The sequence below is a fragment of the Gallinula chloropus genome (genome assembly GCF_964237585.1).
Source record: "Gallinula chloropus genome assembly, chromosome: 3".
NCBI classification, from domain to species: domain Eukaryota; kingdom Metazoa; phylum Chordata; class Aves; order Gruiformes; family Rallidae; genus Gallinula; species Gallinula chloropus.
The window spans coordinates 51,094,097-51,115,810 of NC_140087.1; the positions used below are offsets into that span (position 1 = coordinate 51,094,097).

At 45.6% G+C, this 21,714-nt stretch overlaps 1 protein-coding gene across 1 annotated transcript; it reads right to left on the reverse strand.

The window, feature by feature from the left end:
• Positions 1–1,830: 1,830 nt before the first annotated feature.
• On the reverse strand, positions 1,831–21,077 carry FAM98A (family with sequence similarity 98 member A). Its single transcript, XM_084261348.1, has 9 exons — positions 21,053–21,077; positions 20,788–20,866; positions 16,814–16,962; positions 15,163–15,297; positions 11,683–11,867; positions 9,303–9,383; positions 7,889–8,005; positions 5,272–5,439; positions 1,831–3,741 (listed from the first exon to the last, which is right to left on the reverse strand). The coding sequence occupies exons 2-9, from the start codon at positions 20,838–20,840 to the stop codon at positions 2,989–2,991; spliced, it is 1,641 nt and encodes a 546-aa protein (XP_084117474.1). The 5' UTR covers positions 20,841–20,866; positions 21,053–21,077; the 3' UTR covers positions 1,831–2,988.
• Positions 21,078–21,714: the final 637 nt, after the last annotated feature.

Below are 21,714 nucleotides of genomic sequence, written 5' to 3' on the forward strand. Positions count from 1 at the left end.
ATATATCCAACCCACAACAAACCCAACCATCACCTCTCCTCTCCCAGCTTCCAGTTAAAAGATTCTTTCCAGTGCAGCGGGAATCCTGTTTGGAAAACAGTGACTGAGCATCATACAGACAACAACAAAGAGGTGGCTGTTTGCTTTCATTAATCAAAGCTGCTCTCTCACATACACAAAGCTTGTTTTCTCTGGAGAACAAAGGCAGTGCTGCACACTAGGAGGAAACAATAGAGTAAAGAAAAACAACAACAGCTAGCAGAAGCAAAGTGTTTTCTTTCCTGTAGGAAGAGTAAAGCCTCCTGTTTTGCTGCCTTCTCAATTTTTTCTTTTAAACTTTCCCCCTCGAACAGCAATATAATGGGACCCCACTTACCCTAAGTCCCGGAATAAGGAAGAGAAACAACGTATTTTGAGGAGAAAAAGCTATGTGGAATAAGGGGTAAGGAAAAAATCATGCCTTTACCCCACCCCAGCATTATTTCACCATGCCACAGTGTGCAAGAGTGAGACTACCCACCACAGCAAGCCCCTGCCTTGCAGTGAGACTGGCAGCCCCAGTACAGAAAGAAGTCTCTAAAGGTGCTGGTGCACCTCTGAAGAGCCCCCTGGGCTCCCCCTGGCTAGGAGCAGGTTTGCAGCATGCTAAGGCACTGACAGAAAGCACCAGGCTCTTCACAGTGAGGACAGTGCACAGAAAAGTGGAAGCTGATGATACTACATTGCCAGCAAAAGGCTCATCAGCTCTGCCACTCTCAACCTTTCCCAGTCCAGGACTGACCCAGTTGTAGGAATCCTAATCCTTAAAAAAACCTCCACTGACTATTTTGGCTTGAATGCAGGCAGTGACAGGGGAACAGCCATGACAAGGTAGTCCTCTCCCAGAAGGGAGCAGGCTGCTCTGGAGCACCCTGCTGCAGGAAGCCACCAGTACCTCTGCAAAGCAGCAACGTTCCCTTTCAGCAGTTCGTCATCTGAACTGTGTGATACCAAAGCAGGCCTGTGGCGGTGACCCTCGGGCACCTGGATTCAGTATGGAATGCTTCCCGGGTTTTCTCCTGTGTCACAACAAATTGGGCAGTCCTGGGGAGGGAAGAGCCAGGAAGTTAGATTCCCGAGTGCCTTTCAGGGAGCCCCGCGCTTCCCACCCGTGAACCACTGGCAGCACCTAGTGGCCGTTAATTAAACGGATTTTCAAGCTGATTACGGCATGAAATCCAGGCAAATCAGGTGTCACCATTGTTTATCAGCTCATTTATGCTATTAGCTTGAAGCACAGCACCACCAGCGCTACACCAATTCTCTCAAAAGCCCATGTTATTTCTGTAACCCAAGAAACAAATCCTGCCTGCACCAACCTGGATCCAGCCCCCAAAGGCACTTCAGAGACCCAGAGAGCCTGCCACCAGCGCAGCCTCTGCTGCAGCAGCCACAGCAGGCTAGCAGGAACCTGCATTTTCTGCAGGGCTGGAGAGCATCAGCAGAGTTCCCAGCAGCAGCAGCACGCTGCACTCAGCAGCACGCAGGAGTGTAACACGGGAAAGGGGTGCTCACACAGCCCCAGAGTAACTTTGCACAGCGATGCCCAAGAAAGATGCTGCTGCTGCTCCAGTTCAGACAGAGGAATAGGACAAAGCTCAGAGCAGCTGAAGACCAGTTTCTCCCATCCACTCCTGTTCTCACAGCTTCCCAGGGGGTGGAATGCACAGCACGGCTGGGACGACTAGAACATCTAAAATGTCAAACAGATGAAGCAGACAGGACGCCCCCACATCTGCAGCTACTGTAGCAACTGCTTTTTACTACCAAAATAAGGAACTAAAGCAGAGGGAACATCCAGACACTTTTATTGCTCACCTTTTATACAACAGCACACCTTCAGCCATTTTCTTTCACAGCTTGACAATATTTATGTACACAAACAAAAAAAAAAAAACCCAGCAAGAAGCATTATGTGGCTTTCAGTAAAGAGGAAAAAAAAAAAAAAAACAAAAACCAAAACTAAACCAACAACCCCCCCCCCCCGACATTAGAACATCAAACTCAGCCAGGCTTTGTTTTCTGCAGCAATAATAAAAGGGCTTCCTCCAGGCAGGAATTAACCTTCCCAGGCCGTAGTGCATTTCTTTAAAAAGACAACCACCAAAACAAATTGCCCTAGGTTTGCTGAGCCAGTGGGCTTAACTCGCGAGGAAAATTTCAGCTTGTCACTTCTTCCAGCTGATTTCAAGTAGAAATTAGGTTTGGAGGAGGAGCAACTTGTTTTGGATGGAGGCAGGGTCAGTTTGAATCGCTACACCTAACTACAGGCCTACACACGCTACCGGTTCGCGATTTAGCTTAGTCTGAAACGGTCATTGCAGGTTTTGGCGGCGGTCGGGCTTCAGAGTTGAGCAGGTGGGGGAACTTTGTTTGGTGGGAGATAAGGCTACCGGCCGTGGCACCCACAGGAGAGCTCATACAATAGACAAACACCCCCTCCAGTTTGTCAGAGGGAGCTCACTGTGCGCGTAACATCTGTGACTGAAACGAGAGGCCAGCACGCCAAACAGCGACACTCGGAGCTGGGTTAGAACACGTCACTGAGCAATGGAAACGGGGAAATGCCCAAGGCCTGTCGTGTGTTATAGCAGACAAACCCGACCAGACAGGACTTGGCATTTCTCTAAACCAAAGCAGAAGGGCAAACATGGCAGGTAGTTTCAGAACAAAAGTGTTTAGAGCAGGGGGAACCAGTCCAGCATCTAAAAAGTGTGGCGGTTAGTTGATGTTTAGTAGGGTGCAGCGGGTAGTGATGATGTGTTTAATTCAGACAGGCTGGGGCAGGGGAGAAGAGGTTCCCAGAAAGTTGTACTTTGCAGAACATCCCACCCCAAGGAGATTCTACCTGCCCCATACAAACCCGTACTAATTCAAGCGTTTAAGCCAGGCCTCTGAAACCAGGTTTCTATTATGTGAGCTCTGCTGAAGGGAAAGTTCTTAGCAGCCTCAGCTTGTGAAGTGTCTTCCTTGTCCAAAGCCAGATTGATTATACTGATAACCTCCATGCTGGAAGTGCTGCTCAAACTGCCCCCCCTGATTAAAGTTCTGTCCACCTCTGCCCCCCCAGCCTCCTCCTTGACCACCACGGCCACCACGACCACCACGGCCACCCCTCCCTCCTCGACCACCCCCTCGGTCACTGTGGGACCCCCCATCTTGATATCTATTGTCTTGTTGGTAGTTGCCACCACCACCCCCTTGGTAGCCGCTCCCTGAATATGAAGACGACTGGTAGCCACCATAGCCTCCTCCTTGGTAGCCACCACCACCACCACCATGGTAGCCACCCGTTTGAAAACCTGCATCTCTGTAGTTGCTCTCCCTGTAGCTTCCATCCTGGTAGCCACCACCTCCACCATCTGTCCAGCCTCCTTGAAGCTTGTTTCCTCTTCCGCCTCCTCTGCCACCGTGATCGTAATTACCACGTCCTCCTCGTCCCCCTCGATCGTGGCTTCCTTGCTCGTGACCTCCTCGCCCACCATATGATGAGTCATAGCCTCCTCTTCCTCCTCGGTCGTGACCCCCATGGTCATAACCTCCCCGTCCTCCGTAGGAGGATTCATAGCCACCTCTTCCTCCTCGGCCACCGCCTTGCTGTGGACCAGACTCTGGCCTTTTCTGCCACGGTGGCATCTCGGGAGGCGGCGGTTCAATTTCATTGGGCCTTCCTCCTCTGTCAGGCACTCTGCCCATTAGCACCTGCCAAGGGAAAGGGAGAGCTGCTGTAGGAGTTGTAACACATTGCAGCAGAGTCACGTCTACTGATACACACCACAAACAGCAGCTGCTCAAGGGTTCTTACACACAGATGACTGCAGCAAGGCAAACTTCTGCCTGTTTGCATGTGACGAGACCTTTGCCTTCAAGTAATAAAAAGTTAAACAGGGATTTAGAAGTACTCCAAGCACTGCTCAAGACAAGTCAGAAGACCTGTTTTTTTTTTACTCAAAGAGCAGGCACGCCAGTAGAGGCAGCATCGATACAGCCAAACCGTTCACCAGTGCAGACAGCTAATCTCAACCAACCCTGATTACAGTGCAGCACAGCCTCTCCCCTAACTAGTGCTCTGAAACACTGCACAAGCCATTGGCTTGGTAAAGGAAGTGCAAAGACCTTTATTTTTCAGTAAGGACACGCAAAGACTTACATACCAACAAACTGGCATCAGACAGTGCTTATGAAAGCTGAGAAGGGCTCTAGAGAGAGGTCTTTAGCTGTCTAAGGATGGCATTACATTGAGAATTTAGCAAGACTTAGAATGGGACAGGACATTTGCATTGTTTCAAGTTTTAAAACAATGTAACAGAAAAGCTTGACCAGAAGCAGGTTATTTGGTTACAGTCTTGGAAAGCATTTAATACCAATAGTGGAGATAAGTTAACAGAACATGGATCAGCAACAGGGCTGTACTGCATGGCCAGTAAGACATATTTAAGGTCCCATGATACAGTCACGTCCACCCTCCCACTTAATTTCTACATTCCTCACTCCAACTACACCAGAAAGATGCAAAAATTACTCTGGGCGGAGGAGGAGCGGCCAAATCAGCACACCATCATCTACCCTAAATTAATTAGAACTTTACCTGAAATACAGTTGGTACCCAGAAGGCAGAAAGGCATGCATGTACACCCACACATTTTCAAGCTGTACACTGCTACTGAGCATCAAGTTCAGCACATGTATTTTTCTAAGCCTATTGCTCCTGTAAAAATCCCACTTCTTGAAGTGAGGTAAATTGCTTAGTCCAGATCATACTCCTGCTATGTCATTTACTACACCTACACAGCTGACTATGATCTCTCTTATTTATGTGCACAGGGGAATCTGACCTGAGAGGTTCTTGCTTTGTGCTCTTAATAAATTCTATTTACATCGACCAGAAACACAGTAGGTGTTATTTCAGACATGGTGACAGAAGCAGGTAGCAGCAGTGTGGTGACATCAGTAATTCTGGCCAGACAGAGCAGGCCTACTCCCACTGAAAGCAATCAACAATATTGCAGCAATTCTTTACTGCCCACTAAGAAGGGGAACTCTGGACCCAACCAGGTGAAATTGCACTTCCCACAATGCACTGATGCATAACCTGGAGCACATAAATATCAAGTTTCTTATCATTCATTTCCAAATTCCACTTACAATCCTAAAAAAGGACATGGGATTTATTGCTATGTTCAAATTACTTAAATATTCATAGCAGAACAAGCCATTTGTCACCAAAGGTACCTTATTAATGGCACAGGCAGTCTTTTCTCGGATGGACCCGCTGCTTGTCCTCATAATCTTTGACAGATCCTGCCGAGCTGCCAAGAGATTTGCAACGGAAATAGTGCACTTAGTTGATAAGAGGGCACGTTTTGGCTGGTAGACTTTAGCCAGTTTTTCTGTCTGACTCTGTTGGAGACAAGAAAAAGAAAAGGGCATCAGTTAAAGGAATCAGAAAGCAACGGGACACCTCATCCAAAGGATCAAGTCCACACTGTAGAACGGGACGCTGCTGCAAATAGAACAAAAGTCAATATAAAACCCAGTAAGAACCACTTTGGAACTAGGAATCACTGCATCAAAGCTAGCATTCGCCTGTTAAATTCTTAAATAGCATAGGGAACACTATTCTGACTGATGTTCTGGCAATTTTCATATATACACACAGACTGCATTACTTTCAGGCAGGCAAACACAGAAGTGTGTCATATAGTTACACAAACTGCCGCTAACATCTAAAAGATAATGAAATGCCCTTGTGTCTGGCCTCCAGACCTCCTCCTGCACCCTGACCCACACCCATTGCAGGCAGGCTCCCATCACCCTGTCTCCTAACTCCTTCACACTCCTCATTCCAGTCAGCCTCTTGCCAAGGCCAAGCCATCAAGCGGTACTGGCAGAACTACAGCTCTCACGTGCTTGTTCCAACTCAGCCCTTTGTCCTGCATAAGCCCAGGCTAGAAACGAGACCCTACACACCAGTGCTGCCTTGTATGCAATCTCTCCTCCTCTGCTGCCTCTCAGCATTAATCACAGCAGCCTCTCTCAACATCCCAAAAGCACAACAGCAGTTTTCCAACTGACAGGCACAAGAGACATCTGCGCTACCAGCCACGAGTTAACATATGAGTTAATATCTACCTTCAGTTACCAGAGCACAACGTGTGATGCAGTCAGGATGAGCCAGACTGCCATCTGTACGCAGACAGAAGGGCTGCTCTTTGTCTGGACCCCAGATGCAGCAGGTGGGGACAGGCAAACCAGGTTCCCCAAAGAGCCGCTGTGGTGCTATGATACGATTCTTTTGGGTGAAGTGTGAAAACTTAGAAACTCCCTAAAAACAGACTATTGAGTTTTTACTGGAATTCCTACTATCTGGAGAAGTAACTATTTAGTTAGACTACTGCATTATGATACTTCTCTAATTTCTATTTTTTTTTAAAGTTACCATAAGGTGTTAAAGCATTGCTAAAAGCTCCTGTTAAAACCAACTGCAATGCACGCCTGGAAAACCACAGCCACATTCTCCAGCTCTGTATTGTTATGGCCCTAGAAATTTAGATTTGCATTTCAATATATATATATAAATGCTCATATGCAATTTGTGAAAGGATAGACAGTCAAGTTGAAGAACATCCGAGAATTCTCCTAGAGAAGAACCAACCAAACAAGCATGGATTTGGATGCCAAAGCTGTAACACAATTATAGGTCTCTGGTTTTAATCTATTCCATTCTTTTGCCTGTTTTCATTCACCATTAAAATATTCAAACAATCAGACTGTACTGAAGAGTACAAGGTTTGAGAGACAGGTCCCCAGAAGAAGTCCTATTCAGGCGATGACACACAAAAGGGGAGGGGCCACAGTCTATTATTAAAATACAGTTTATTTCTGAATAAATCATTTATCAAGAACAAACACCTGACGATTCATGAGTCACAGTTTATCACTGATCAGAATGGTAGGGGTTGGAAGGGACCTCAAGAGATCATCGGGTCCAACCCCCCTGCCAAAGCAGCTCCCTAGGACAGGTCGCACAGGTAGGCGTCCAGATGGGTCTTGAATATCCCCAGAGAAGGAGACTCCACAACCCCCCATGGGAGCCTATTCCAGTGCTCTGTCATCCTCACTGTGAAAAATAACTCAAACACTGCCAGCAGCATAATTAACAGCACGCTAGCAGATCTGGCTTAGTCCTAGAAATAAATTGTATGTACTATTTTTTAAATCTTGCAATTCCTTTTCCACTATGAAAAAGAGGAAATAAGGAAAGCAGAATATGGATCACATACTCAGAGAGAACAGATGTCATGTCACAGCCACCTGCACGGTTCAAAGACAAAAAAGCAGCACATAAAATATTACCCTGTCTATGAGGTAAAAGCAAGTAGTGCCTTAGCAGCTTTTCTCATGTGCATCTGTGGAGTTGTGCTTGCATACACACTTTGAGTTAATGAAACCTGATCACTGTGGGCAGCACGAGGTAAGTTAAGGGATGGTCAACGGGAAGATGCTTTTCTACCATCACACAGACACAGCACTTAATGATTCACACAACAGTACCCTGCACGCAAAGGGCTGGATCAGTAATCTATGCTGTGACCTACGTAACGATGGCTTGGCTTCACTCTATAGGCAGACACAGTCCACCCTCTCATTCCACATACCATTTTAACATCCAACAAATCAGTCTGAAATTAAACTTTTGCAGTTATCTTACACTGTCATAAACTTCTTCAGAAACTCAAACCCAAACCAGACAACTCCCACAGTTCCTTCTGACCGGTGACAGATGAAACAATGAAGCCGCTCTCCAGAGATACTTATGATACAGTGTTACCCCCCAAGCTGCCTGTACCTTAGCTCTATCCGACCAGCCAAAGGACTGCACAGTAACATCCAGGCGTTTGACTAACAGTTTTCTTCGGACCTCGTATTCGTTGACTATGGCTTGATTAATTGCTTCGATTTTTTCCTGAAACAAAAGGGTTGCAAATGTTACCTACAGCTTGTATGTACAATGTTTCTACTTCAGGTAATAAACTATGTGGATGGAAGAGAAGACCACACGCAGTCCAGTAGGCTCACAGCCTGCTGACACTGTTTTCCTGGAAGCTTCAAGGCTCCGTTATCCTCATGTTCAGCCTCTTAGCATTTCTAACAGCACAGTGGTTTGGTGTTCCAGAGGGGACACAAGAGCTGCACACACTGCAGAGGCATTTCTTAACACCCTTCAGGGCAGAGAAGCAAAAGTGAGAAAACACTACATGTAACAAGCCGAAGGAGATGCAAGGACATACATGAGTGCCAGGGACCAGGCTGTCCTTGCCTTCTTAAAAAGCAGTAAGCTGAAGGACAATGACAGAGCAGAGAGAGTAAGCATAAAAGTAAATACAGTACTGTAAGAGGATCTTGATTACAGCACAATCTTCACACAGACAAGACTATAGAGTGTCCTACAGAGAAAAACCATCACTAGAACCACAACTGGTAGCAGACAACAGTTTAGTCAGAGCAACAGCTGAGATACACACCATTATGGGAATTACTGATGCACTGACTGCATCCTGGCTGGAGGGGAGCAGTGGGGCTCACTGGCAATGTCAGAAACACACAAGCACTGAAGGAAGCAGACTGTTGGGAGCAGATGAGCTTCCACCTTAAGCAAGAGCAACAAGAGAGACTTGCAGTCTTGCAGCAGCCACCCCAGCTTTGAGCTGGTGCAGCAGCATTATCTCACCCAGACACCATCATTCCCCTAGAACAGCAAGTGACAACACCCACCTGGGTGTACAGCCTCTCCCAGCCTCCACCTGCACTCTCACTGCCTCCTGGAGAAGAGGCTATGAAGGAAGCAGGCTAACAGTACAGAAAGAGAGGAGGAAATGATAGGAAGACCCACAGGTTAGCTGGAAAGAAGCCACAAGAGGGTATGTGATGCCATCTCAGTGAGGCTAGGTCACACAGACAGTGCTGGCAAGGGGAAGCAGAGGAAAGCTCTCTTTCTGCACAAGCAGGCAGCTCAGCACCACTACTATAAAACTCCTTTATTTTGGAAAACTTTTGCCTGCATCTGGATATACAAGCCTAAGATCACTGTTACTGAACATTTACTGTACCAACATATACACAAACTACTACAAGAAAGTGTCTTCCCATCTTCAGAAACAGGTGAGAAACATCAATATGCTACATTACACACAGAATGGAGACCCTACAGTATTTTATTTACAAAAAAAGGGAAACAGGCTCTGATACCTGCAGGTACTTACCCAGTGAGCTGGTCCCAGCTGTTTCTTCAATAAAGGTTTTCCAACATGATTAGGTGGAACCTTTGCTAGGGTTTCCTTCAGCTGTCAGGGGACATACAAAAACATAAGCATTGGCTAAGAAAAATTAGGTTTTCAAGATTCAAGTTACAGGAGAGGAATCTCAGACAGTCATAGGTGTGACAGCGCAACCTCCAATACCAAGTTGTTTTCCCTGGGACAGAGGACCAAGCACACTTCTTTTGGAAGGCAACTACTTTGATCAATTTCTGGTAGTCTCAGCCATAATTATTTAAAAATCAAGAGACTATATAGTAGATCTACAGTTAAAAAAAAAAAGACAGATTCCATGAGGTACAGCCCCCCCTTGAGAACTGGGGGATTATTCTACACATCACATCTTCAATTCAGGAAAAACCCCCACACATGTATCGAAAAGGTGGTGTTAAGACTATGGGAAATATAACGAGACCTGAAGAGGGACCCCTCTTTGCAATCAAACAGAGAAAATCTTCAATATGAAAATTTAGATCTAACTTCTGTTTTAAAAGTTTGGGCACAACCTCAAACTGTCTGAGGACTTCAAGGGAAAGAAATGGAGAAGCAGCAACAGAAACCTGGATTAAAGCAGGTTGGAGTTAGGAAATACCACTTTTCTACTGCTGCAAACCACATCTTTCAACTGTCTCTGCTGTTTATTCCAGCAGTTGATTTAACACATCCAGTGACCTGGTTTTCCAAAGGTGTCAAGGCCAATCTGATTAACTTGAAGATTTTTAAATCAAGTGTTTTAAGAATAGCAAGGCTTTTTAAATGTGGTGGATCATTAACAAAAAGAGTTAATTATACAAAGATCCTGCTCCAAACTGTACTATGTATGTGCAAAAAAAAGGTAGTTTGATTTTCATGCGAGAGATCAGAATACTGACCCTCTAAGGCTATTTTTGTTTAAAAAAAGAAAGCCTTGTCTTTTTTTAACTATCAGCTTATAGTCAGGAATAAAGTTTTCACTGTGTGATTTACGTTTTCACATTTTGCTCAACTTTGTGATGTATTTTCATTTATAAAGGGAGATGTTTTTCAGTTATTAGCTTTATTCTCTCTCCTTCTTGAATGCTACCAACATCTGAAGTGCTCAGACAGCAAGCATGACAAGTATGCATGATTTCTAAAAAATCTGTAGGTTAGAAATTCCTGATGTATTTTATTAAGCTATAAGGACTGTTTAGGGTTGGTTTGGGTTTGGTTTTTTTTTTTAGTATAACCACCTTTGAATACAAATCATTTAATCTTCAAGACAACACAGAAGAAAAGTCAATTAGTAAAACAAAACAATTCTCAAATTAAAAAGGTTTTGATCTACTTTATATTCTGTATTTTTGTAGTCTCTTTAACCAGCAAAGCTTGTCAGCATTGTTCATTTTTATGCATATTTTCTGCCTTTTATAAAAACTGGAAGCACAGATTTCTTATATGTCTAACTATTCCATGCCCATGACAATGCCAAAACCAGGAAACAAACTGCTTCCACTCTACACCTTGGACTTCTGCTGGAAAACCTTCCTCCTCTTAAAGAGGTCAATTCAAACTGATTTCTTGCAAAGAAATGAAGCAGGATCTTCAGTTGCTTGGATCTGTTTAAGGCCAATGCAACTAAAATGTTAGTCATAAGACTTCTCTGAAAGTATTTTGGTGAGTTTTGAATTGTATCTGTTCTTAAAATTCACAAAGGTTCTTTTCTACTGTTCTGCTGTCCTCTATCCTCAAGTGAGGTTACCTAATGTGACTTTAAATCTTTCTGTCCCCCACCTTTGGTCTGTGCCCTGGACAGTCCATTCCACTTCATAAAAGTTACTCAAACAAAAGTAAACCTCTTTTTAAAACCCACAACAACCTGGAGAACACAGACATGTAAAGGAACAAAAATAAATGGAACCACAAGAACTGATGAAGCCTTAGGGAAAAGGTGTAAAGTTGACTGTAGTTACAACACCTTTCAACCTAAACATTTTTAAACAGTAGGTTCCTGTACAGATTTCTTGGAAGGCATTTCCCCTTAATGTTCTTCCTGAGGCGCAAGCTCAGCATTTTCCATGTCTTCTGCAACAGGTGATGACATTAAAACCTAGAGCAGAGTAAGAAATACCTCAGCCCGGAAGGCAATGACAGCAGTAGCCCCTGACCTCGTGCCTTGGCGTGGAAAAAGCCTTTAATTTCATTCTGAAAGTCCTGACTCCTGGCATAGTCAGTCAACCCGTTAACTCTCCTTCACAATTCAAACACCGGAGTTTCACAAGAGGCAAATCTCTCCCTGGCAGCAGAACCATTTTCCATCAAAACAGTAACATCAGAAATAGTCTAGTTTTGTTCCTTTGGATCTTACTTTTTTTTCAATTCCACTGAAGAACTGGAACATCGTTATGTTGGCTGGAGGCTTGGACATGCCTAAAGCAATACATATGCCTTTTAGCTCCTGAAAGACTTCACTGCCACCTCCTTCCTGTGCTTTTTTAGGAGGGGCGTTCACACACAGCATTCTGGCAGCTTCCAGTTCTGAGATGAGGTATGCTGGGGTAAGAAAAATTAGATTTCAGCATCAGATATAGCCGAGTTAAGTGACTTTAGAACCAGCAAGAACTCAAGCGCTTACAACCAACAGATGTGCAAATGGACTGGGTTGGAAAGAGTGAGGGCTGTAACTTTGGCACCCACCGAACACTCGTTTTCCTAATAATCACTGAGCCCAGTGCTAGAAACACAACAAACAGGGGAAAGGTTTAGTACAACTAATCCAAGACTGGAAAAAAAAATCCCTATGATTCCAACAGGTATTAATCACAGAGCACAGCTCTTTTCCTTCAGGCTTTGCCCAGCAAAGACAGGAGACTAGGAACATGGAAATAAGCAGGATGAGGGACTGGGACGTGCACTTCAAACCAGACAAGCAAGCACTCCTTGAGGCTCTAGGAAACAAAGCAAGGAAATGAGTAGAGAGACATGAAATGGATGAATCTCCTCTACTTCCCCAGGTACAATACAGATGGAAAAATAACCCCCTTTTTCAAAGTACTGTTGAGAATTCAGGTTTACAGTAATTCCAGAAAGTAAGGCAGAAACTGATGAAAAAGAAGCTACAATGCCTGCAGTTCTCTTCGATACCCGAACTGCAAGAGCCTCTACCATCACTCACATTGTAACTCCTCTATCAAACACACAGTAACAATATTAAAACCACCATTTCTGAACATGGTATACAGATAAAATTTCAGCATTAGGTGTCAGTTACAGTGACAGAAATGTAGCACACAGCCTTTGCTTGCAATCCTGGTGACTACTTTAAAGTCTGAACTGAAAAAACCGTGCAGGTACAACACTTACCATGAATCATACTGGGTGACCATAACAGTAACATAACCCATTATTTCTAAAAATAAGGCCTGAAAAATAGACACTGCACTGATAAAAGACAGATTCGTGCTCATGGATGTAAACTCATGGCTATACAAAAGCAGGTTACCACCTATAAAATTGGGACAGGTCAAAAGGTTATGAAAACAACATTTAAAAGCATTTTAATGATCTCTAGAATTTCTTCTAGATCTCCAGAATGTCTTCTGCTAAAGGCACCTTATAAACCACAGAATTCTTAAAATATGTAAAGCAGTGAAGAATCTTTTGTAAGTTCTTTCAATAGTACTTTATAAAGATTTTTCTTTATATTCCACTTCCAAGTATTTACACCTTGTTAGGACCTCCTGATAAAGGAACTAGCAGCAGAATTGTGTTTCAGAGACCACAACCAAGCTCCCTTCAACCTCCTCTGACCAAGACTGAAATGTTTAAGTCTACCACTATCAGACAGGAATGTTCTCCAGACATTGATTCTTTTTTGCAGGCCTTTTCTGAACCAATCTGAAGTTCCTGTCCTTTGTATTTTTGCCAGTACTTAATACTGTGTTCTAGTGATGCTGCACACCAAGACAATCCTAACTGTTTATTTGGTGCTTCCCTCTCCCAGCAATACTGCTAGATCTTCTCCCTGACATAAACTGTGCTGCATTTCATCAAAACAAAAAATACCCTGGCATTCCATTAGCAAGGGTTATTATGTCTCTTCTGAAAAAAAAATCTGGGGTTATGGCTCACACACAACAGGACACAGAGTGAGCTTAATGTAGGTAAAAAAAAAGCTATGCAAGTATCATGGTACACAAAAAAGGAGTTTGGCATCTATTTCAATTCCATATTTGACAGTAAACACAGCATTCCTGCCAGAAGGGATACCAGAGTTCAGCTTCTGAACATGGCCTTATATTACCAAAACGTACATCTCAAAGGACCTCTGGGATAAACTGTGTGTCACGGACAAGCCAGATTTATCCATCGGCTTGGCTTACAGAGAATAAGCTGAAGGGCAGATTATTTGAGCCACAAAATACCTGAAATGATTACCTAACTTCATCTGCCATCTTTGAAGACACTATCAAAACAAATTCAGACTAAGTCTCACTACTTATCTTTCTCCTCCTGTTGAAATACAGGAACCTACCCTCTAATTAACTTCTTACATCTCAGCTGAGGGCAGAATTACATTTGATTTGAAAAGCTAAAGAATCAGCAGCAACTGAGGAAGAAAGTAACACATACATTTATGTTGAACTTAAGATCAGATTAAGAATTAGCATCACAGTATCTAACACATGTGAATTTTAAAAAAACCCAAACACACACACACACGCAAATCAACATAACACCCTATTTCCAAATTTAAGTACTACTTCTCTCCTCTAACATTTCCTAAGCAGGAATTAAATCAATTTAGATACTGAGGGGAAAAACATAGTGCTGTTGGAGCAAGTCCAGAGGAAGCCACAAAGATAATCAAGAGGCTGGAGCACCTCTCCTATGAAGACAGGCTGAGTTGGGCTTGTTCAGTCTGGAGGAAAGGCGACTCTGGGGTGACCTATTTGCTGCCTACCAATACTTAAAAGGATCCTAGAGGAAACTGGGAGAGGGACTGTTCACCAGGGAGTGTGAACTTGACAATGACAAGGAGCAATGGCCTTAAACTGAAAGAGGGTAGATTTAGGTTAGACATTAGGAAGAAACTCTTCCTTGTCAGGGTGGTGAGGACCTGGAACAGCTTGACCAGAGAGTTTGTGGAAGCTCCATCCCTGGCAGTGTTCAAGGCCAGGCTGGATGGGGCTTTGGGCAGCCTGGTCTAGTGAGAGCATCCTGCTCATGGCAGGGGGTTGGAACTAGATGATCTTTGAGGTCCCTTCCAACCCAAAATACTCTGATTCTATGAAAAGGGAAGACATCACCATTGCTAACTTCTTTTCAACCAGGAGAAGGTAGCACTGCAGCTACTTACTAAGGCAAATGATCAAATGAGCAGGGAGTTAGGATAAAACATTTTCTCTTTTCACAACAATTTCAACTGTTGTCAGAGTGTAGGAAAATGCAAGTCTTATTGCACCTTGCAAGTTTTCATGACAGGGGCTCCAAAATGATGATGCATCTGCTGTTAGCAATCATTTTTACAACCCTTCTAAACAAAGTTCAGTGGATAATCCTGGCAGAAGTCTTTAGATTATTCCCTCTTCAGAATACTTTTTTGACAGTGAACGTGAAAAAGGTCAATACTCAGAATTTTCCATCACATGCTGGCTACAGAGTGACTGGTAAGTTTATGGGACTCAAATGTATAGATATTGTAAATTACAGGGGGAAAAAATTCATAACTTTAGGTAAGTCTTTTTATAGGTTGTAGTAAACAAGACAGCATCTCATTCATAGTATTGTTTCTTATGCTTACTCTTGCACAGAACCAGATTTGCTTGCAAGCACCCTTTTAACTTACTAAGCAGCAAGAGACAGTTCTTTTGATTATGAAGGCGTTTTGTCACATCTCCTGATGTTAGTGATGCATACGGACAGTTCATTTCAGCCAGCAACCCACTCATTTCCAGTTGAAATTCTTCTGCTTCATTTGGACCTTAGGAAGAAAAGAATAATCATTTGTTTACAGCTAATATCTCTCTGGCTGTGATTAGAATGAACGAGCTATTTAAAAAGAAATAAAGAATTATGCTATTTAACATTAACCCTGCTTTTAGTGGAAGCCAAATGCCTTCTTTGGATGTTTTGAAGACACAGCACAACCTATTTGGAGCCAGGATATTCCTCATTATTGTAAAATTACATTTCACTGACAGCTTTTCCCAGCTACAAGAGACAGGCACTGGCACCTTCTACAATGAAAAGTGATGTTAAAAACATCACAGTGTTTATAGGGGTGTTTTAAGTATCAACTACCTGTTCCCACCACAAATGCATTAGATAGTTCTGGCAAAGTAACCAATAATACAGTTTATGTTTCTACTACTCCCTGTAAGCACACACCTGTCAAATGATCTTATTTTCAAAGGACATTGGCATGAAATAAGTGACATATACCACAGCTCAGACTGATACTTGTCTCACAAATTAGTGAAACAAATCCAACTCTATTAAGCTGAGTTATGGACAGAACAGTGATTAATGAGAGGTAACAGTTTTTCTTCTTCTGAAAAGGAACTTTGACCCAAAATGGCTGTTACTTATAAACTCAAGTCACCCAAAGCAAGGGTACTACAGACAAAAGTGTTTCTATCGCTGTGTTTAGCAAATTTGAAATAGGTATTAGAACACTTCTGGATTGTGCTTTTATGCAAAACGTACAGTAGGAAAGTTACACTACTAGAAGGGGTGAGATGTTGTACTGGTAGAGAGACAAGGAGTCAAATGCACTCAAAAAGAAAGGATGGACGTGTAAAAATAGAGAGGAAAAGAACAGGTGAAAGGCAGCAATCTTTGGCCACTGAATAGATTAAAAGTTAGGCCCACAGAGGCATTATGAGGGAATACTCTAGACAATCAGAAGTACTGATTATCATAATTTAATCTGTCTGATGACATGTAAACTTGACAAAAAAAAAAACTATTTTTTTGGTAAACTAAGGTTTGCTTCCCCCAGCAAAGCAATAAAACATTTTCAGGCTCCTTCTCACAGAGAGTTTTATACAGAGGGAAAAATACATAGCAAGCATGAAGTTAAGGTAACCATCAATAAAACAAAACTATGGCCACCACAGTCATAAGAATGTTTCCTTAAACAGTAGGCATTTCTTACATCAAGATGACAAGCAGAAGCACTGAAATAAATGTATTCTGATTATATAAATAAAAAAACCCAAACACCAGTGTTTCCTTAAATCCATCCAAGAAAAACAACTCTATGAACAATTAAAAGAAAAAGCTAATTTGAGAGAAAAGACTGTTTGATCCCCACTACTATTTCAACCTCTACCAGCTGTTCATTAGGCAAGTTTGAGGTGGAAAACACCCATAACCGGAAAGCACCCAGACAATACTCTCTGCTACGGCAGATTTAGCAGCCGCCAGCCCAGATCTTAATAGCATGCATGAACACACAGGAAAGGCACGTTTGTGCTAGAGTTGTGGCTACTTACTGTTAGTTGCCTGCACATTTTCCTCTAGTTTACAGAACAGCCGTAACTCAGATACCAACCAAGCACAGAGTTTGGTGAACTCGGGGGAACTGGCTCCACGAGAGACCGCCTGAGCCAGCGCTCCGTCATCTAACAAGGGACCTTTGTAACTGACAAGGGAAACAAAAAAACACAGTTTATTAACTGATGTCTGGTGAGAGATTTGGTTTATGCTGCATGCATACTGCCAGCTGCACCCTCATTACATCTGCAGTGCTGAACACACCTGAACCGGTAAGATTCCTGCACTGGACTGGGGAGGTTTCAGGCCAGGTATGTCTTTCTGTCCTGGCTCCTTTGGTTTGGGAGCAAATGCTGGATGTTTAGCATGTTTTGAATTGAACATGGGTACGGCTGAAAAAATTACCTAGGGAAGTATAAAGGAGGGTTCCCTGGAAAAGGAAAGCCCTGAGCCCCAGGGTCAGGCTTCAGGAAATTTCAAGCATATTGAGTGCATCCGAGTTCGCCCGGCATTTCAGTGCGCACGAGCTTACTGCCCAAGAGGCTGTGCCACAAAACATCATCAAAGTTTTCATTCCAGAGAGCATTATCACATACAGCTGTGAATTCTCTTTATCTCTTGAAGATGTTACTTACAACAACAAACCTATCTAGGGCAACTGGATTTTCAAAAGGATCATCCTTCCAGCACGGCTTTACAGAACGTGGAATAATTACTGCTGAAGTCGTGCATCTTCTCTGTCATTTCCTACTGGGTACTAGGGGGCTGCCATGCAAAACAAAGCCTTCCACACAAACGTGACAAATGTGATCTGCCAAACACCACCCTCTCTTGGAAAGTTAGCTTCTTAAAGAGGCACAAGGAAAATAAACAGAATCAGTTCCTCGCATAAACAAAATGGGCTAAATTCAGATCGAGTGTAAGTTCACTACAGGCTTGGGGGAGGTTGGCTGGAGAGCTGTCAGGCAGAGGAGGACCTGGGGGTGTTGGCTGACTGCAGGCTGAATATGAGCCAGCAGTGTGCCCAGGCGGCCAAGAAGGCCGATGGCATCTTGGATTGTATCAAAAACAGTGTGGCCAGTAGGTCTAGGGAGGTAATTGTGCCCCTGTACTCAGCATTGGCGAGGCCACACCTTGAGTACTGTGTGCAGTTCTGGGCTCCCCACCATAAGAAGGACATTGAGGTCCTTGAGCAAGTGCAGAGAAGGGAAACCAGACTGGGGAAGGGGCTGGAGGGCAAATCCTATGAGGAGCAGCTGAGGGATCCGAGGATGTTTAGGTTGGAGAAGAGGAGGCTGAGGGGAGATCTTATCACCACCTACAACTACCTGAAGAGAGGTTGTAGAGAGGTGGGCGATGGTCTCTTCAGCCAGGGGACAGGAGATGGGACAAGGGGAAATGGCATGAAGCTGTGCCAAGGCAGGGTTACATCGGACATTAGAAAAAAAATTTTTACTGGAAGAGTTGTCAGAGCCTGGAACAGGCTGCCCAGGGAGGGGGTTGAGTCACCTTCCCTGGATATGTTCAAAAAAAGGGTAGATGAGGTACTTAAGGATACGGTTTAGCTTAGGATGGGAATGGTTGGACTCGATCTTCAAAGGTTTTTTCCAACCTTGTGATTCTGTGAAAGCACGGGCCAACAGGGCAGGTCTTAGAAGACACAGTTTACAGGACACCCGTGTACTGATACTCTACCAGGGGGAGGAGGAAAAGTAAGGAGAAGACTGCCTTATTAACCAGGTAGAAGCACAAAGTCAGAGTTTACCAGAGTATTTAAGAAAAAAAAGCAGCACAGTATTATTTTGATATACTGCACCCAAAGCAGGAAGATATCAGAGAGAGCACCATCAACAAGAATCCCTCTTTTGAACCTCCAAGTAAAGTCACCCACCACGTCGCAGCAACCCAGTGAGTCAACTCTTGGCAAATCTCAGCAGGGAAAAAAAAATAAAACCCCTCAAAGAGCAGATTAAAGTGTGATCCTCCACACTTTGTTCTGGTGCTTAACATCACATTATACAGGATTTGGTCTTCACTGCAGCAGCCCATTACTTCATCCAACCAACATGAAGCAGCCACACTCAAAAATAACTTTTACCTCACGGAGCAGCTCGATTAGTGACACGGAGTTAATCTACCAGCAGCTGGTGGGGAGCTGTAATCTGATGTATTGCAACCCTGCTACATCACCACAGTAGGCCAGACAATTCCAACACGCTAATTACAGCAAGTTTTAAGTCCCATCCCACGGACGTCTGAGGCCTACACGTGTATAGCAACACCTGGGGCTGGGTATAGAAACATCTAGTTATAGAAAGTAGAAGGGAAGCAATGACAAGCCTTTTGCTTCGGTAGGACCTGGATTTAAGTCACTGGTCACATTAGAGGCCCCTTTTCTAGAAATCTGGACAGATATGACATCTCGACTGCATTATCTCTAGTAACTACAGCTACACATCTATCTGGGGGTAATCCAACTGCACATGTTCCAGGCCTGTGCTCCTCTTGCAGCAGCATTATGCTGACAGGTTGGGGGTTTTTTTGCTTTTTCAATAGTTCAGCAAACTGCCTTACAAGGCAAGAGGCCACCACTGCAGCACCTCGAGCACGAATTCAAAAAGGAACAACTCTCTGATGGGCAATGCTATAAAGTAACATAGTAAAAATTTCTTCAGTATCTGGTTAGAAAAAATAAGCTGACCTGTGAAGGATCGTGGGCCTACTGATAAAGCTTAAAACCTCAAACACACTGGTCCTTCCAGACACAAGGAAACAGAAGTCATTTAGTCAAGTGCAGCAGTTTTCCCAGTTGTTACCAATACTGTTGAAGCATTGTGCCTTGAGCCCTCCAAATTTTCTTTGCAATTGCTGCTGCCAGCCTTGGTTCTCTATGACCTAGTTTTTAATCTGCTTTCATTGTTTGCTTTATTTATGTCAGAAATTGATGGCTACACTTTCTGCCTGTAATTGCACGGGTAAGGAGCACAAATCACAACTCCTTCATCCCAGCAATACCCTTTTAAACATACAGGAGAAAAAAAAAAGAAGCCAATCACAGTACACACCATCATGGCAGAGACCTCTTCGCATTTCAGACAGAATACCTGCCAAAACAGAAGCCTATTTGTCAAGCTTTGGACCTATCATCATCAACTGAGCCTGGAAATTTAATCTTTGTTGGAGCACAATGACTCTAGCACCAAAGTGATTTATGGGAACGTGGCCAAGGTGAGTAAATACAGCTGTTTGCATAGAACCAGCAGCAGTAAAAAGCATAACCACCTCCTGTCTGAACCCTCAGCAGTTTACAGACGTGCAAGCTCACGGCAGGGCACCTTCTCCTTGCTCTCCCTCTCATATTTATATAGCCTTTGCTGACTGACAGACCAACAGGCCTAAACAACAGAAGTTTCCCAGGCGACGTTGTATTTAAAAAAAACAAACTAAAGGAAAAAAAAAACCCACTATGTCATTTACTTTTTGGGGGGAGGGGGGGGATGTGCGGGGTGTGTGTATTGTTTTATCATTTTCCCCTCACTATAAGGGCTGCAGGCTTGCTCCTCCCTGCCTGGAAAAGCTCCTTCCTGCCTTGCCCAGCCAGCTGGGCCCGCTCCCTCCAGCGGAGGGGGCGACCCGCGGATGGCGTCGGGAGAGCCAGGAAGGGGCAAAACGTTCGCAAAGGCCGCACGGCTGAAAAGCTGCCCGTGGGGCTTCGTGCTCTCCGCAGGCCCCGCCGGCACCTCAGCTCGGGAGGCAAAGGGGCCATTCCGGGTGGCTGCCCCGGGCCGCGGCCCTCCGAGGCGACACTGGCCCTGCCTGCCCGGTCTGGGCAGCGGCGCCCGCCGCGTCCAGGGCCCGCAGCGGGGCCGCCCTTCTGCTCCCGGCCCGCACCGGCCGCCCAGCGCCTCCCCCCCTCCCATCCCCCGCCAGCGCCGGCCCCGGGACAGAGCGTGGCTCGGCCCCGGGCACTCACCCCAGGTCCTCCAGCGACTCCAGCACGTCGCTCTCCAGGAGCTCGAACTCCATCCTGCGGCGGGGCACGAAGGGGGAACCTGCGCGACAGCGGGACTCAGCGCCCCCGGCACCCGCAACCCCGGCACCCCCCTCCCTCCCCCGCCGCCCCGTCCCCTCCCCCGCTCCCCCAGCCCGGCCCAGCCCCACGAAGGGGCTCAACGGTCGCGTCCTTGCGGCGCGGGAGCAGCGAGAAGCCGCTGCCGCGCCCCAGCAGCCCCACGTACGCTGCTCGCACGCTGCTGCGCCGCCGACTGCCGGGTTGGCATGTCAGGGCGGGGAGAGAAGGGGGGAGGAGCAGGTTCCCGGCCTGACCCCTCACCCGGCTTCTCTCGGGCTGCCCCACCGCAATGCCTGATCGCCTCAGCCTTCTCCCGCGGGCGTCCCCGCCTATCCGCAGCGCCAGGCAGCGTTGCTAAATGGAGACGCGGGTGCGAGGACCGGCGCCGGGGGTGTTTCTGTAGGGAGGGAGCCTGGAACGAGCCAAAGATCCCACGCTTCCGTTCAGGCAGCGCCAAGGGCAGCCCGAGAAAAAAGACCCCACGCTGCGCTGCGGGACCCAGGCTGGAATGTGCTGCGGCGAGCGGCGTCGCGGCAACGGGCGGAGGGCGACGGGGCGGCAGAAGGGTCAAACCGCACCAAAAGCAAGCGCGCAAGCGCGTGCTCTCCCCCGCCCCGGAGGCTCCCGCGGCACCCCCAGGACCACAAATCCCAGCGTGCCACGCGCCGCACCGGACCCCTCAGGGCCGGGGCCCGGGGGTTGTTCCGCGACAGGCGGAATAAAATCGGTCACGGGAAACGGCTGTTTCCGCGGGCCCCGCTGCCCCCGGGCGGCCCCGCGGGAGCCGGTGGCTGCCGCCGAAGCGAGCGCTGGCTGCGGCAGAGCCTG